The sequence below is a fragment of the Amblyomma mixtum genome, chromosome 1, assembly GCF_055824585.1.
Source record: "Amblyomma mixtum isolate Tamu chromosome 1, ASM5582458v1, whole genome shotgun sequence".
Lineage (NCBI taxonomy): Eukaryota > Metazoa > Arthropoda > Arachnida > Ixodida > Ixodidae > Amblyomma > Amblyomma mixtum.
Window position 1 is genome coordinate 91693632 of NC_143012.1, and position 16441 is coordinate 91710072.

The 16441-nt window shown below is 46.8% G+C and overlaps 1 protein-coding gene across 4 annotated transcripts in view; it reads right to left on the reverse strand.

Annotated features, from left to right (window-relative positions):
• LOC149367201 (vasculin-like protein 1) overlaps window positions 1–16441 on the reverse strand; it is a 49745-nt gene that overhangs the window by 8021 nt on the left and 25283 nt on the right. For all 4 annotated transcript variants that reach the window (XM_089554497.1, XM_089554489.1, XM_089554504.1 and 1 more), the window contains exons 5-9: window positions 16204–16329; window positions 13455–13521; window positions 10624–10764; window positions 6798–6943; window positions 228–404 (exon numbers count right to left, since the gene is read on the reverse strand). In XM_089554497.1, the coding sequence (XP_089410623.1) occupies window positions 228–404; window positions 6798–6943; window positions 10624–10764; window positions 13455–13521; window positions 16204–16329 (657 nt within the window). The remainder of the gene's footprint in view (window positions 1–227; window positions 405–6797; window positions 6944–10623; window positions 10765–13454; window positions 13522–16203; window positions 16330–16441) is intronic.

Below are 16441 nucleotides of genomic sequence, written 5' to 3' on the forward strand. Positions count from 1 at the left end.
TTTTGAGCTTTGAGGGTATCTCAGCAGCCCGACTATGCTGCTCAAAAGCAAACCCTGTGGCCTTGGAACTTTTGACGGACCCTGTACATTCGCATGATAACCACTGCGGCGTCCATTTACGAGTGCCTCCTCCCCTGATGTGGACATGGGCTGAGCACCGGTCTCCAACCTTGGCTCCCACCCACCGGGCAGAAACCCCCCTCCTCCCCCCCCCCCCCCGACCGTACCTGGATGTGACCGTTGGTGCGGTCGTGCAGGGCTGCCGTGTCCCCCCCGGCCCCCTTGGCCTCCTCGTCGTCCTTGCAGCTGCGCAGGGCCTTGAGGAAGTCCCCCTTGTTGCCCCCCTTGGTGCGCGGCTGCTTCTTCACCAGCACCTCCATGGCATGTGCCAGGGGGCCACCCTTCTGCACAGTGCCAATCAGACCAATCACCATCACACACCGCCCAGCATTCCACACCTCAGGAAAGCATACAGGGACATGCAAGGCAACGAGCAGGCACCCAAGCGGCACTAGTAATTGCCCCAATAATCGACACACGTTGGCAAAGCCCGGCCCTACAAAGAACCAGAATGGAACCACCCATTTCCAATACTGGGCCGATTACCTTGGGTACGCATGGGTATGTATAGCCTTTGCCAAAAGTAACCAGGCTGCACGGTCTGCTTCTCAGTCATATATTTATTTACAGTAGCCGACCGATATTTCGGACTCCAATAATTCGGACTAGCGCGATATTTCGGACTTCGCTGAGGAACCGTCGCGCACCTCATAGGAACGTGTACATTTTCACGACCGATATTTCGGACTTTGCGGAGCCTAAATGTTCGAATTTTCGGACTAAAATAGACGCCAACAATATTGCAGTGATCGTTTTTCAATCGAAAATTTATTATTTCAGCCTAATGTAGACGTGAGCGGGCATCGCTGTCACTACCAAACTGTTTGCCGCCACCGCGAAAGGGGCCATCTTGGATTTAAACGGAATCGGCTCGGCGAGCGCAGTCGGACTGGCTTGGATAGGTTTGGCTATTTGTTCTCTATCGTCGAGAGATGAGATGCTCTCCATTGCCATCGAGATGGCCTACAAAGGGCGCGCGATTGCATTGAAAACGGTACAGCGGGACAGCGAACGCGGTAGACGGGGGCGAGGGTGGGACTGCAATCGGAGGCGCTCGCTCCCGCTCGCGTCTTCCCGTGGGTTACCCATGGGTTACCTCGCGGTCTTCGCGAACGTTATTGCCCCATGCAAACCGACTGTTCTTGCTTCGCGCAGCGAGTGCATTCATTCGCGGCATGACCACGGCCGCGTCGCACTATCTGGTAACAGTAGAACCCCGTTCATACGTTTTTCACCGGACCGGGGAAAAAAAAACGTAACAGCCGGGAAAACGCAACAGTGAGGAAAGCACCGAAAATTAATGAAAACAGTGCAGTTTTGACTTCAAACAATTTATTTCCGCAAATTGACCCTAGGACTTTAAAAAATCGAGAATGGTGGATTGCAGTTTCTTTCGCTCGCTGGAAAGAACAACGCGTTTCTCAATAGCCTGGAAGGCCGCATTGCTGTCAGCGTCGCTTTGCGGTGCGGCCACATCGCACGCAGCAGTGCTGTGCAGTTCACGCTGAAGCGACGTTGTGCACAGCGTCAAGCACTGAAATGTTCGTAGGCTGCTCGCCGCGCTGCTCCGCGTAGGCCGCCCTGACTGCCTGTCGACTGCGTTTAGTACGTCCAGCTTTTCCTCAAGGGGAAGCGCCTTCCGCTTACGCAACGCTATCACGCCATCAAAGCACGATAAAGATGTTGTTGCGACTGAGAGAAGGATGAAAAGGAAATTGCACGGGCCTGCCGACTGGCTCCAGCCGAGCCACCACCGCTGCCACTTGCAGATAGAGGACGCTGGCTGAGAAAAACAGATAAGCGACCGCAGTCGCGCGCCTCCTCGTCACCACATCCCATGATAAAGATTGCGGCATTCGACGTTCGCGAGGCAGATAGCCATCAGTGGCGGCCTCTCCAACTCGCGTGCGGCTTCTTGCAGCCAGTTCCGTAGCCAAGCCTGGCCAAGACTCGTCAAAAATCAAAATGGCGGTTGGCGCGCATTGCCCGGGCGGGTTCGGGGAGCCCGGTTGCGACATATCATGTGGGATCGTTCCCTCGGCTACGACGTAACAGCAGGGTTCCCAAAACATTGGATCCTATGGAAGCTATGCTGGGACCCGAAGAAAACGACGTAACAGCCGGGAAAACGCAGCAGTGAGGAACGTAACAGCGGGGTTCTACTGATGTGATAGGATGCGGGCATGAAGAAAGCACGGCTATGACTCAGATAGAGTGTAATATTATCGCTTGTAGGCGGAACATAGGAAGCGGCAGTTCTCACGATTTTGAAAGCCGATTTTTCATTGAAAAGTTCGTTTTTTTTTAGTTCACAGATTTTTCGGACTGTTCGATTATTCGGACCATTTTTCGGGTCCCGCAGAGTCCGAAAAATCGGTCGGCGACTGTATTTATACATACTGCACCGCAATGATATGCGCTATGGCAGGAGCAGGAAAAACACACAAAACGCAAAATACGCAACAAGGTAACAAAATACAGCAAAATGTACAAAGTGAGCACTACAATAAATTCCAAATCGCAAAAGAAATATCAAACAAGAAAGGAACTGTTAACGAAAGGCTAGGAATATTCTGCTGTTATGCGTCTTCGATGGCAGTTACAAAACTCTGAAATGGACAAGAACGAATGGACCCAGGTAGAGAATTGCAGGCTCCTAGTGAAGGGGAAAAAAAAAAACTGAATTTGAAGAAATTAGTGTGCGCAAAATACGGTATCAAATTTAGCTCATGATCATTCTTGTAGATGATAATGGTGCAAAGTGAGAGCCTTACCGAGGAACTGACAATACAATGCAAGAATTTTAGTGATTCAGTGTGGCGACGGGCAGAGCGATGGGCGGAGAGCGTGGTTAAATTCAATGAAAGAAGTGTAGAAGAGGGTGAGAAATCGCGACCATAACGATGACATATAAAACGCACAGCATTTTTCTGGACTGCTTCAAACATGTTAATTTCAAACTGCTTGTATGGGTTCCACATTACAGCTGCGTAATCAAGAACAGGGTGGATTAAAGTTTTATACAGCAGTAGCTTTGTGCCTTTTGGTGAATTGGATAGCATGCTTCATATAGTGAAGCTATTACGCCAGCCCTCAAGCTTTAAATCTCTGTATGGTGAGCGGAACCCCTGTTCTAACCTTCAAAGAACTTTTTGATCTTTAGGGAGGCCGTGAGGGCTCTGTTATAAGAATGAGACACAAACCATGGAGCCTGGTTCTTTTCGGCAAACACTGTACACAAGTCAAGCATGGATTCAAAACCAATATTTATTGAAACATAATGACACAAAACCCAACCCATGCGCAGAATGCACACAAACTTTTTAAATGATATTACTACCCAGAAGGGTCCAGATTTTTCAGAATGGGACATTTCGAGCTATCGTTCAAACTGAATGACCTGAACAGTCACGATAAGGAAAGAGAAAGAGGTAAAGGGAGGAAGTGAATGAATCCCCAACTGTGGACTCTGAATTGGGACATAGCAGCTGACGCCACTGACATGTCGCACGCACATCGTACTGTGCAGAAAGATAACTGCGAATCCTCCATTGCACGAAGTATTGCATACTGATCAATACTATTCTACTCAACATGAGTGCGAGTGATGGATTTCTAACTTGCGTTTCTTTTTTTATTTTTTTACCACTAAACTACTGCCCGATTACGCTGTGTATTGACCCAGAAAACCAGCTGGCTTCAGCCGACTGTGCTTGTACAAGCAAGGACGTGCACAGCAGAAGCATACAGAAACAGAGGCATGCAGCTCCTGTTTGCCAATCCTGTTCGCTAAGCTTCAGAACACAATTCGCATGTGTGATAATTTTAACTAACATCAACCCTGGTAACTATTTATTTGGTGTGTGGGGTTCCCGCACTGACACACGGACTATGACGGATGGTGCAGCAGAGAGCTCCGCACTAATCCAGACCACTTGGGGCCGTTTGCAATGTGCGCTGACATCACACAGCGTAAGGGCGTCTTCTGCATTTCCCCTCCATTCAAATACAATTGCCACAGCCACAATTTCTATATCAGCAGCTGAACGCAAAAGCTACTGAACCATCCAGGCGAATACTTGCTGTTTGCCTATGTAGTAACCAACGTCGTACATTTCAACTCGCCGTGACCACAGCAAAAAGGTACACATTCCACACTCAAATACGCTTGCATATTCATACTCATTTATCCCTCGGACAAGCAATGACTGGAATAACCTATCAGCATCACTAACAAGCATACCTGAAATTGAGAACTTTAAATCCACATTACAAAGTTTCTTTTCACAGCTGGTGCTCATATTGTCAACATGGCTTTCGTAGACGGCATTCATATTCCCATTATGGCTGTTTGTTTATTAGGAACTGTATTCCTTGTTTTGTATTTGTTTTCTTTGTCATACTTTTCTGTATTTACTAACACCATTCCCGATTTCGAAATTTACCGTTTGTAGCTTTGTTCCTTTTCATTCTTTTTGTGTGCTTACTTTTGTTCTTGTACTGAGTTTACAGAGATTGTGTATATTTTTTACTAATAACTTTTTTGTGTACAATGTGTATGCCTCTGCATCCACCCCTCCCTTCTGTAATGTAGGTTTGTACCCTGAGGGTATAATAAATAAAAAAAATTCAGGGGGACACTTTGTTCACCTAAAGTGCAGCAAGGCGAAAGCCTTAAGCGCAGTGTTGCTGCTTGTGTCACTGATGTGTCGTTAAGATGGTAAGCTTCGCCTCTAAGAGTGAAACGCGACAGCGTCTTGCAACACTGCCAGGGAGTCCACAAAACGCCATCACCCATTCGGCTCTACGCCTCGCTCGTCAGTAAATCAGTTTTTGAGGAAAAGAAATGTATCTGTCTTCCATACCTCAGTGGACACCTGAACCTCACTGTTAGGGAAGGGAGGAAGATGGGAGTGAACGAAGACACTGTATTCACTAGACGTGCCTTTGTTCATTCCGAACCATCGAGCTGGCATGGCGGAGTGGTCAGCATGCTCATCTCGCACTGCGGGGACCCTGGTTCGATTCCCCAGCTTGACAAATTTCCTACTCGGTTTTATTTATCTTTCTGGTCTGACTAGAAAGGTTAATTAGGCTAATTGTTTAATTAACTAATTAACTAAACTCAGTCCCACTTACTTGGAGCTTCACTATACCCTCCCTTTGATTGGTTGCATGGTTACTAGCCAAAGTACAATTGGCCCCGTTTGTAATTCGTGCACTGTGACGTCACGACCGTTTCGACCAATTCAAAAGCGTGACATTTCTGTCGACAACTGGTGCTTACAACGATGAGGCATTAACCCTTTTTGCGACATCGGGACAACCCTTGTCCCACCTGCAAGGCTGTAGCAAAATGACGATTGTGAAAACTGCGAGAGCTGGGTTTGCTTGAGACAACTGGCGCCATCTAAGAGAGATGTGTTGAACTATTCTATGCTTTCTTTTTTTTCTGCTGGGTGGCGCAAGCTTCCCGTGTGTGTTGTAGTTTGTTGCTTTTTTTCAAAGGACGGAGTTGTGAACACATGATTTTCGAAGAGCAACATTTTTCTTCAAAAATGCCAGGTAAGACGCCCATTGTGTTCTCCGTGCTTCTAAATATGTCAGGCTCATATGAGTAAAATTGTACAGTTCGTACAATGTTGTAAAGAATTCTGTGTTCGAAAGTCTGCAGGCATATGGAAGTTCATTAGGCTTAGTCTCTAGAAGCATGGCGTCGTGTGTCGTTCGTTCTAGAATGAAACGTATAAATTTATTATGTATTCATTCGTCCTTGCAGGGGAACGGAGTCTCACCGCTGAAGAGGCATTAGAGGTGTTTTTTAGCCTGCCTGACGGTTCGGAAAGTGATGTGTCAAGTGATTCGGGTGACGAGTTTACCCTACCATCAACCTCGGCTTTCGCTCCGATAGAGTTGTCGGAATGCGACGAAAACATCGAGCCGCCGCGCAAGAAAGGACCCAAGAAGGCATACACACGCAAAAAGAAAACTAAGAACGCGCGTGCTAAGCCCATTCATCATGACAGTGACCATGAAGAGGAAGAAGACGATTCCCTATCAGCAGGATGGATAGACGGGCAGCCTTGCGACATTCCAGTGAGCATCGCAGAAAATTCACCGTCCTATACTAACGGGAGTTCCACATGAAGTCCGTTTTCAAGGAAACAACCACTTCCCACAATCATCTGGCACAAGAAGGAGATGCCGCTGGTGTTCAACCAAGCGCGCCGAAGTGCGCACCAAGCTCATATAGCACAGGTTGTAACGTGCCATTATGTATGCAGTGCTTTTCTTCCTTTCACTCATCAAAGTGAACCTAGAATCACGATGCAACTTTCTTTTGTGGCACCCCCTCGTGAGCATTGGGACACATGCTGTCCCACCTCCCTTTATTCCTTGTCGTGTGCAGCGGGACACATGTTGTCCCACCTTTTGTGCTAAAACCATTGTACGGAGAGTGACGAAAACTGGTCTGACCGCCTTTTCTTAGCCTCAATAAAGTGTCCTTGGATCAAAAAAACAATTTTTTTTGCGTGTGACCTCATGCCTTATAAAGGGTTAAAGGCTTCCGCCTTAATAAATGCAGCAACTGCTGACAATGGAGGAACTGCTTGGCTCTACAGCGGGCGGATGTGGCCCTGCCCCAGACACTGGGCCAGTTCAACAGCGTCTCTCACCGCCTTGTTGGAGGCAGGCAGCAGGGCCCGGTAGAGGGAGTTCTGCGAGGCTGACGCACTGCTCCTGGCGGGGGCCGGTGCAGAGCCAGTCAGGCCGGTGGTGTGGCCCAGCTTGGGGCTCAAGGCCACGGCCGGGGTCACAACACCTGCAAGCAAGGAGCAGTCGCGGTTGCATCACTTTGTACTCTGCTGCCTTTAAGGGGGGACGAGGGTCTTAAAAGTGACCATGCAAAGAATTAAAAGCCGCTTGTAAATGTTAGAAGTGATGCTCAGAAGCATTTACACCAAGTATGAGTCTTCGGAACTGAGCCGGCAATTTATTAGGAATTTTTAAAAATCGTGTTTTTTAAATTTCGCGGGCCGTTTGGTGTCTTCGTAGGGAGCCATTTTGGAACCAAAATCGGGAAAACAGACATCACTAGTCCCATGACGTCGGCAGGCCACCACACGCTGTCATTCGCTTGAGCCGCGGCAGCTAGGACGTCACGGGCACACTTCCGGTAGCGGTGAAAATCGTCTGCTCGAGCCGCCGCGCGCCCCCCTCGGGCAAGCGCAATCCAGGGCATTGCCTTCACACATATGTTTTCAATTTACCTCTGCCGCCTCTTTCTGTCGCGAGTTCGGGAGCCGAGAAAGCGCAGAGACCGACGCACGCTGCTCCTCGGGAGTGGGACCACCGGAAGTCGTAAACCGAACGTCAGTGAATGACGTATTCATGGGCGGTGCCCAGTCCCGGAGCTGTTTTCTTTATTTTTTTATGGTGCCCCACGCGTACGAGTTGAGGGGGGAGAGGAGGAGCGTGATTTTCAATCGTCTATAACTTCGTTGTTATTGATGCTAGCTCAAAAATTCTTGCGCTGGGGTGACGAGTGATGGATTGCCTATCTTTACGTAATCTCGATAAATTTATTTCATAGTCCCTTTAAAGGTGCACTGAAGAGGAATCTGAACTCGTCTTTTTGGCGCGGGAACTCAATCTACACGCTCCGAGCATTCTTAGAGACTTCAGCTTATTGCCCTGTGTGGCAGATTTCCCTAATTAAATCGAATTAACGTCCGGCTCCCGCCTTTATTTTTTAATTCTCCCCCGTACGGTGGGCGGAGTCGACCAACACGTGGAGTGCCTTTCAGCCATCTCCGTGGAGGCTTTGCTTTTGCTTTATTGTGCTTTTTTAGGTTTCCGTGAATAAATAGTTTCATTCGCAAATAAGATATATAGCCACAAAATAAGCCTGCAGAAATAAAAATACTCGCGAACTATTTGCTTCTACGGAATACTATGTATTACTCCGCCGATGGCAGAGCGGCAAGGCGCCGCGGGACTGTGTGAAAGGCACTTCACGCGTTGGTCAACTCCGCCCATCGTACGGGGGAGAATTAAAAAAAAAAGGCGGGAGCCGGACGTTAATTCAATTTAATTAGGGAAATCACCCACACAGGGCAATAAATCGAAGTTTCTAAGAATGCTTGGAACGTGTAGACTGAGTTCCCGCGGCAAAAAGACAAGTTCAGATTCCTCTTCACTGCACCTTTAAAACTGACCTATTTATTTGCGGCTAGAATCTCATGAAATTTTGCACACAGGTTTGTTTGTCTCTTCAGATTTAAAAAATGTAGTCATAATTGAGCTGGTGGTCTTAGATCAAAAGTTACCTTAAATTCTAGAGTGTAATTAGGTAATTTCTTATGCAGCTTTAATGAACTTTCTCACTGCATTTTGTTGCTTTTAATTACATGAATTGATAGCCAGAGAGTTCCCATACCCAATGACATTCTTACTTTTTTTTATTTAGGCTACATATAAATAGCAATTTACAATTAGCTTAACGAGTTGCAGCGTCAAATAATGAGACCTTTTACTGTCAACATAGTATATCAGGATGACATGCCTTTAGAGAAAAACGAAGAATGTCACTGGGTATGGGAACTCTCTGGCCATCAATTCATGTAAATAAAAGCAACAAAATGCAATGAGAAAGTTCATTAAAGCTGCGTAAGAAATTACCTAATTACATTCTAAACTTTGTGAGATTAAGACCAACAGCGCAATCATGATCATATTTTTGGAATTGGAAGAGAAAAATGCATCTGTGTGCAAAATTTCACGAGATTCTAGCCATAAATAAAGAAGTTGGTTTTAAGAGCCTCGTCCCCCCTTAAAGGGAAGGTGAAATGGTTTTTTGACAACTCGAGGTCATTCGAGAATTCAAATCTATGAAGCTTCTTGGGTGTGCGTGCAAAGCACCATTTCAAATATCAGCGCAAAAAGATTTCGCATGCTTTTACCTGCAAGTTTCAAGCGTTTGGCTCGGCTAAAATCATAAAATTCTAAAAACTCTTCAGTTGCCCATTAAAGCTTGCACCTCACTGCTGAACCCATCCACTTCTCAAATACCATGCAAAAAGAAAAAAACTACTTAAGCAATTTTACAATTGCAATCAAGAACATTTGAACAGAAAACATGCATAGTTCAGAAAGGTGCAGTGAAGAAGACTGAATGATGATATTTAGGGCTGATTCAAGATTCTACAACCTCCCGTCTTCTACGTAGATGGTCGTAATGTGCTCCACAACCACACAGCCCCTGAAGAATTTCCCTTAAGTGGAGGCTCGATAGGGGATATTCAAAATTCCGCAAGTGCGCTTTCCCGCATAACAATGTTGCCCAAAACAAGATGGCTGACCATGTGTTTCCAGCTGAAACAAAGCAAGAAAGACTAGTTTTTTGTTTGATTCTTCCAAAATACGTTCCTTACATTCTATCCACACCTTTAGCGCATGTCCTGTAGCCCACGTAGTATCTTTATACAGTGAAGTCGGCCATCTTGTTTTTGGCAACATAGTTATGTGGGAAAGTGCACTTGCCAAATTTTGAACATCCCCTATTAGGTTCGTGCAAATATTCGACAATGTCGCATACAGTAGACTCACGATAATTCAAACTCAGACAATTCATAAATCCATATAAGGGGGGATGTGGGGATCAGATCGCAAAAATCACGAAAAAAGTTGATTTTTGAAAAGTACACTTTTTTGGCATCTCCAACACTGTTTCTATGTTCTACTGAAAAATTCCACCCCAAAATAAACTTTAAGTGCTCCAAATAAATATATTTCTTGGCATCTATACATAGGCAGTGTGTGCTAGCTTCGAACTTTCAGGCTTGTTTTCTCGAGAGTTTGTTTCGAGCTTAATACCTTGTTCGTGGAAAGCCTAGCACTGCAATGGGTGCATGGATTTTTACCGTTTGTTTTGTTGTGATCACTGAAATGTGATCTGCGTCAAGACAGTCTCAGATTTAGCACTTAGGCTTGCATGTTTTTATTACATGGTAATTAGAGCATGATACATTCTAAACATAAAGGAAGGTGCTTATTGTGTCCTTTGTAAGAAAGAGCAGAGAAATTAAAAATTAAGAGAGTCTTGATTTACACCACACTTCTTAGTAAGTATTAAAAGCATTTACAGACCTGTAGCCTGTTTTTTTTTTTTTGTCATGCTAGGCTTTCCACAAGCAAGCAACATGGGGACAACATGTAAACAGTGATAAAAGGGAACCTACTGAAGCTGTCACTGTGAAACTTTATACCCGATTGTTTGATGCTGTTTTAAGCCAGTCTGCCGAATTTCATCACTATAAGTGGAAAAATAGAAAAGCTGCCTTCAATCCTTTCATCCCCCCTTAATTCAAACCATTTTCAAAATTTTGTTTGGCTAACTACCGTATTTCACTCACGCAATGATCACACTCTTTCTTTTCTTTATCAATGATCACACGCTAGGCCCTTGGCTATGCCCCGAGTGTGCCAAAAGGTCCCACTGACCGGTGCCCACGCCCGTGGTGGATCCGGGGCTGCGGGAGCGTGTCTCGAGCAGCGTGCTGGCACCGGGATCGGGCCGCGGACGCTGCACCAGGTGCCCCTTCCTCAGCACTGTCCCATGCACCCGGGAGTTGCGAGGGTTCTCTGCACGCACACCAGGTGGCAGCACTTGTCTGTTTACTCACTTGAGCACATCATCAAACCTAAACACAGCTCTTACAATGGCAGACACAGCTCTCCAATTCTTCATAAACACCACGGCAGGCATCAACCGTGCTCGCAATCTCATCTGTTGCAAGGCTGTAGTCCTTCATAGGATCTTTAGTTTCTTTACAGCAACAGCACAGTCGGAACACCGGCAAGCAAGACCGACACAAACACAGGTGCTGACTGACAACATGGTTTGTTGCCTTGAACTGACTTATATAGGCCCAGACAACAAACCATGCTGTCAGTCCGCGCCTGTGTTTGTGTCAGTCTTGCTCGTCCGTGTTCCGACCACGCTGTTGTTGTAAAAACGGGTAACCATACTAAACTTCGTGGGATGCTTCATAACCATGCAGCCAGTGTTGCCATTGTATCACCAAAAAAACTGGAGGCCTGGACAACTGAGGGGGAAAAAAGAACGCTGTGCCTACTGAAAAGAGCAAAAACGTGAAGACTCAGCGTGACAGCATGCAAGCGCTGGGAACTGAGCCCAAAAAACTAGAAATAATTTCCGTCATGCATAAATTCGTCTCTAGTTCGGCTCTTTTCCCAGCACTTGAGTTGTTCTTTGCTGCATCATCTTTTCGCACAGTTCAGTATGCTTTGCCTCCACAGACTTAGCCAGTTTTCTGCTCTGCTAAGCAACATGAAATACCAGAGATGCCAGCTACACGAAATTAAAGGGACACTTAAGCCCCGCTTTTATAGGTGACGCGACAGCGTTAAGGGCTCCCTCCAGAGGTTTCTTACCACACATAGTCATTGTTTCCTGCTCATATTCACAAGTTTATCACAATTATCACAACACAGTTTCCATATTTGTGTTTTTGTACTACTTCCGCGCAGCAGTTTACACACATAATGATGCTCTAGTGTTCCACCAACTAGCACGTCTCTAGTTCACTCCACTAATTACCACATAACTAAACTTAAAAATTAAGCCAACACCACAGACACATCAATCCCCCTTTACCTCAGCGAAGTCAATGTGCTTACGTGGCCTAGTCTGTAGCATGCCTGGCTGGCCAAGGGTCATGGGTTGGAATCCTAAAAATTTATGGAAATTTTTCTCTATATAAAATCAATTACTTTATAAAGTTCAGTAGTTGCAGACATGCACTGACCATTAAGTTAAGTCTTTTTTTTTTTTGAAGTACAGTAAAACCTCGTTAATTCGAACTCGGTTTATTCGAAATCCCGCGTAATTCGAAGGTTTTCGGCGGTCCCAACAGTTTCCATGCAAAATTTGCCGGATAATTTGAACAGCCAGCGCGCCCCTCTCCGGATAATACGTAGGTTTAAACCATGGCCTCCGTGATTCGCGAAAAGAAAAATGCGTTGCCAGTCTCTGAGGCCAGTATAGTTGAGTTGCCGGAGTGGCAGCCAGGCGGCACTGTAAATCAATTTTCGGTTTCCCGTGGTTTGTTGTGCCTCAGCGATCTGCACAGTCTACTACCATACTACTAGTCTCGGAGGCTAGCTTTAGTTGACAAAGCAACAACCAGGTGCCGGTAGGTCACAATTTTTCTGGCTCCGTTTTCGTTGTTTGTCTAGCTCGTGGCAGGCGCTGCTCGTAGTGTTTTGATTGTTCGGTGCCGCGATCAAACGTGTTCTGTGTTCAGGCGCGTTTATACTCTGACGTAGCGCGCGCTCGCGCGGCACGGCTATGACCGCGGACGTGTCCGCCGGCTTCGGCACACTCTGACCGCACCGTGGAGCATGTCTCTATTTCGCGCCGAGCGCGCCGAAGCCGCCCACCCAGAATGCACTGCGCACGCCTCCCACGCCACTCCTCCCCTCTACTCCCTTCGCCACTCGCCTCCTCTCCCAGGCGGCGTGTCGAACGAAGAACGTTCTGCGCTCGCGTCGGAGCTCCGCTCCAAGCAGTGCCCCCACTCAAAGGGTGGCAGAAGAGCGAGTGTACCCCCCCTCCCGTAGCCACAAGTAGCAGTCGCGTCAGAGCGCCTGGCGTAGCGTCGCCGATCTGACGTATCCGATCACAACCGGCTCTCGCCCGCGCGCCGAGAACGTCGGAGTATGTACGCACCTCTAACTACCGCGCCAAGCAGTCGCGCATCGATGACTACTTCAAGCGACCGTTTTTCAGGCAAAATAAAGGTGCAGTGTTGATGCAGCCATGTTTCGTACGTTTATTTCTCATTTTTTGTCGATTTTTGAAAATTCGAAAACCCGGTTAATTCGATGATTTTTCACGGTCCGACGGACTTCGAATTAACGAGGTTCTACTGTATTATCCTTCCAGACATACACACGTCATGTCATGTGACGTAGGTTTCTCGACGCAACAATGCCACTGGGATGCTGCCGGGTTTTCCAATAAACAGAAACCTTAACATTGTCACAGAAATACAAAGCATGTGGTAACATCCATGACACAATGACACATTATTCCAACAGGTTTGGTTTGATGTGAAGACAGCTTGTCAAGAAAGGGCTAAAAATTTGAGGACTGTTAGCTGCGTGGGGAAAGACACTGTCAGTGCAAAGAAATTCCTCAAGAGAAAGCGAGCGTCCACGAACGGGTCATTCGGGAATGGGCGGCAAAGTTTAGACAAGTTGGCAGCGTGTTGCTATTGCCACAGCGGAGAAGGAATGGCATCACTCACCCCACACACTGCCGTTGGTGACGACCGGTTGCTGGACTGGAGCCTCCTCCGCACCCAGCAAGGTGGGCTGCACAGGCACACACATTGCACACAGCACTCAGCCACAGTTCTTCCTAGTGGGCTAGTCAGCGCACATCTAAAAACTTTTAAAAAAAAAACGGCACAAAAGAACGGGGACACAATGACAATCTAGAAAAAAAAAAAACTTCACGCATGCAAGGGTGGTTTTCATTTCTCATCCTGGCATAATTTTTTTGGTGTGTGTAGTTTCTTTGAAGGGACACGTTCTTAAGGGGGGAAGAGGGTCTTAGAATTAAAATTTTTATCAATGAAGTCACAGCAATGAAATCTTCAGCGAACAAGCATTTTTGCGTGCTGATTATAAGTATGTAATTTAATTTTATGTACAGCAAGTCCTTGTGCACTTATGCACAATGTTAGGTAAGTTTTGCCGAGAGAGTGAAAGATTTGGTTTATTTGGTTTATTGGGGTTTGACGTCCCGAAGCAACTCAGGCTATGAGGGATGCCGTAGTGAAGAACTCCGGAAATTTCGACCGCCTGGGCTTCTTTAACGTGCACTGACACTGCACAACAGCACACGGGCCTCTAGAATTTCGCCTTCATCGAAATTCAGCCCCCGCGGCCGGGATCGAACCCGCGTCTTTCGGGACAGCAGCCGAGCACCATAGCCACTGAGCCACCGCGACGGGTGAGAGAGTGAAAGAAATTCAACTGTTGAAAGCTTGTTATATTGCATGCCATTGGTTTCTCTTGACATCAAGCTATGCAACTAGGGTAAAATTATCATCCTGTCTGTTATAGAAGGTGAGTTATAGGAGTTTTAAATCATCAGTTCCTTCCCGTTTGTGAAGTGGCAAATTCAAAACTCTGTAACTCAACTTCAAAGATAGCCAGGATAATAATTTTGCCCTTATTGCATAATATGATGTCAAGACAAGCCAATACCATGTGTCCTAACAAGTTTCCTGCAGCAATATTTATTGAAAGCTCTCGGCGAAATGTTACACAACGTATTATATAAGTGCACAAGGACTTGTTTCGCATATAATTAAATTACATATTTGGAATCAGCACGCAAAGATACGTTTCTTGAAAATTCCATTATTACGGCTTCATTAACAAGAATGTTTTTTCTAAGACCAGCTTCCCCCCTTAAAAAAAAGGACATTAAGAAACTCGAAATGGTCTAGATAAAAGCCATCCGCTTCACCTTTAAAGCTTATTGTAGCTCTGTACAGTAAAAGCTCGTTAATCTGAACTCCAAGGGGACGCCGACGCAGTTCGAATTAACCGAAGTTTGAACTAACCGAAGTTTGAACTAACGACAGTGAACACAACATGCAGTACTCTGTGATTGCGAAGGAGGCAGGTAGCGAAATTGCCCTATTTTACTGCTCTAATATATTTCGTCATGACTTGTTTTTTTTTCCCGGAAGGCAACAGCCAACAGCTTCTCTTCTATACCCCGAACTTATCAAAAGGCCTGTACTGAAGGCCTTTAAAACTGAGGGAGAGCCGTGCTGCATAACACGAGTCCTAACTTGTGCAACAGAGGGCCACACCGGAGCCACAAAGGGTGTGCAACCGTCTGTAAGCACCAGGTGAAAAGGCTGGAAAATCAAGCATCATGCGACCGTCCCACTGTGGCTGCCACTTTTTTGCAACCTCCAGGACCCACAAATTCACATTTGCGAGTCGCGGAGGTTGGCGTGATCCTTTAGGTTGAAAAGCGAAAGTTGCCAGCACAGCTGCATGTATGTTGCCCAATTTTCCAGCCATCCTGCCCTGAGTCGCAGACTGCCACAAACTTCCAAACCAATGAACGCACTTTTTTGCTATATCCTGTTTCAATAACATGCCAGCATCTGACTTCATGCATGATTTCAGTCTCCTCTTGAAGCATTTTGCCGTGGTAATTATCACAGACAGATGACACTTCTGGTTTGGTTTGGTTTGTGGGGGTTAAACGTCCCAAAGCGACTCAGGCTATGAGGGACGCCATAGTGAAGGGCTCCGGAAACTTCGACCACCTGGGGTTCTTTAACGTGCACTGACATCGCACAGCACACGGGCCTCTAGAATTTCGCCTCCATCGAAATTCAGCCGCCGAGGCCGGGATCGAACCCGCGTCTTTCGGGTCAGCAGTCGAGCACCATAACCACTGAGCCACAGCAGCGGGGCGGATGACACTTCTAAACCACTACACTGGGGCACACCGCTCAAAGCTGATCACAATGGCTGCAGCTAATTGCACGTAACGTCACGGAAACGGAACTGCAAAAACAAGACAAAGACACCGCAGCAAACATCAGTGAGAACTCCACACCATTCGTTTCACGGAAGTCTCGGTTTCCTGCATGACTGTGTTGTTTCGAATTCAGAGCGCTGGAGATACTGCGACGTGTCTGACTGCCACTCTCACTAGTTTACCCAGTGTCACACCTCGCCAGTGACCTCGCGTGGCATTTTTGCCCTCTCCACATCCCCTGCAAAGAGCAGCTTCGCCGGAGCATTCCTTGGTTTGCCACGAGTGTGCCTACAGTAGAATCTTGATGCCAAATCTCACGGTGTCGCAAAAAATGTATCACCCGAAATTCGCATCATCTAAAACAAACAAAACCCATAGGCAGAGGCATGGGAAATGCATTCACAGCCTGTTTACACCAGATGGAATTAATTTACAGCTGCCGCAGAAAGGAAGACGTTTGGGCCCCCTTAACAACTCACAAATTCCTGGTTGAAGTTGTTCCCCGTGAGATCCTTCTTGTCGTGCTGGGAGGCTGCAGGGCCGGCCTGGGCACACACCACGTTGGCACAGTTGTCGCCACACGGCACCACAGCATTGGGACTCATCTGCACCACAGTGGGAATAGGCACAGGGGCAGTCAGAACACATTGTACAGGGTGAAACCTGTCACAAACACTGCACGTTGGTCCAGTGCATTCCCCACCAAACGCCCCACCA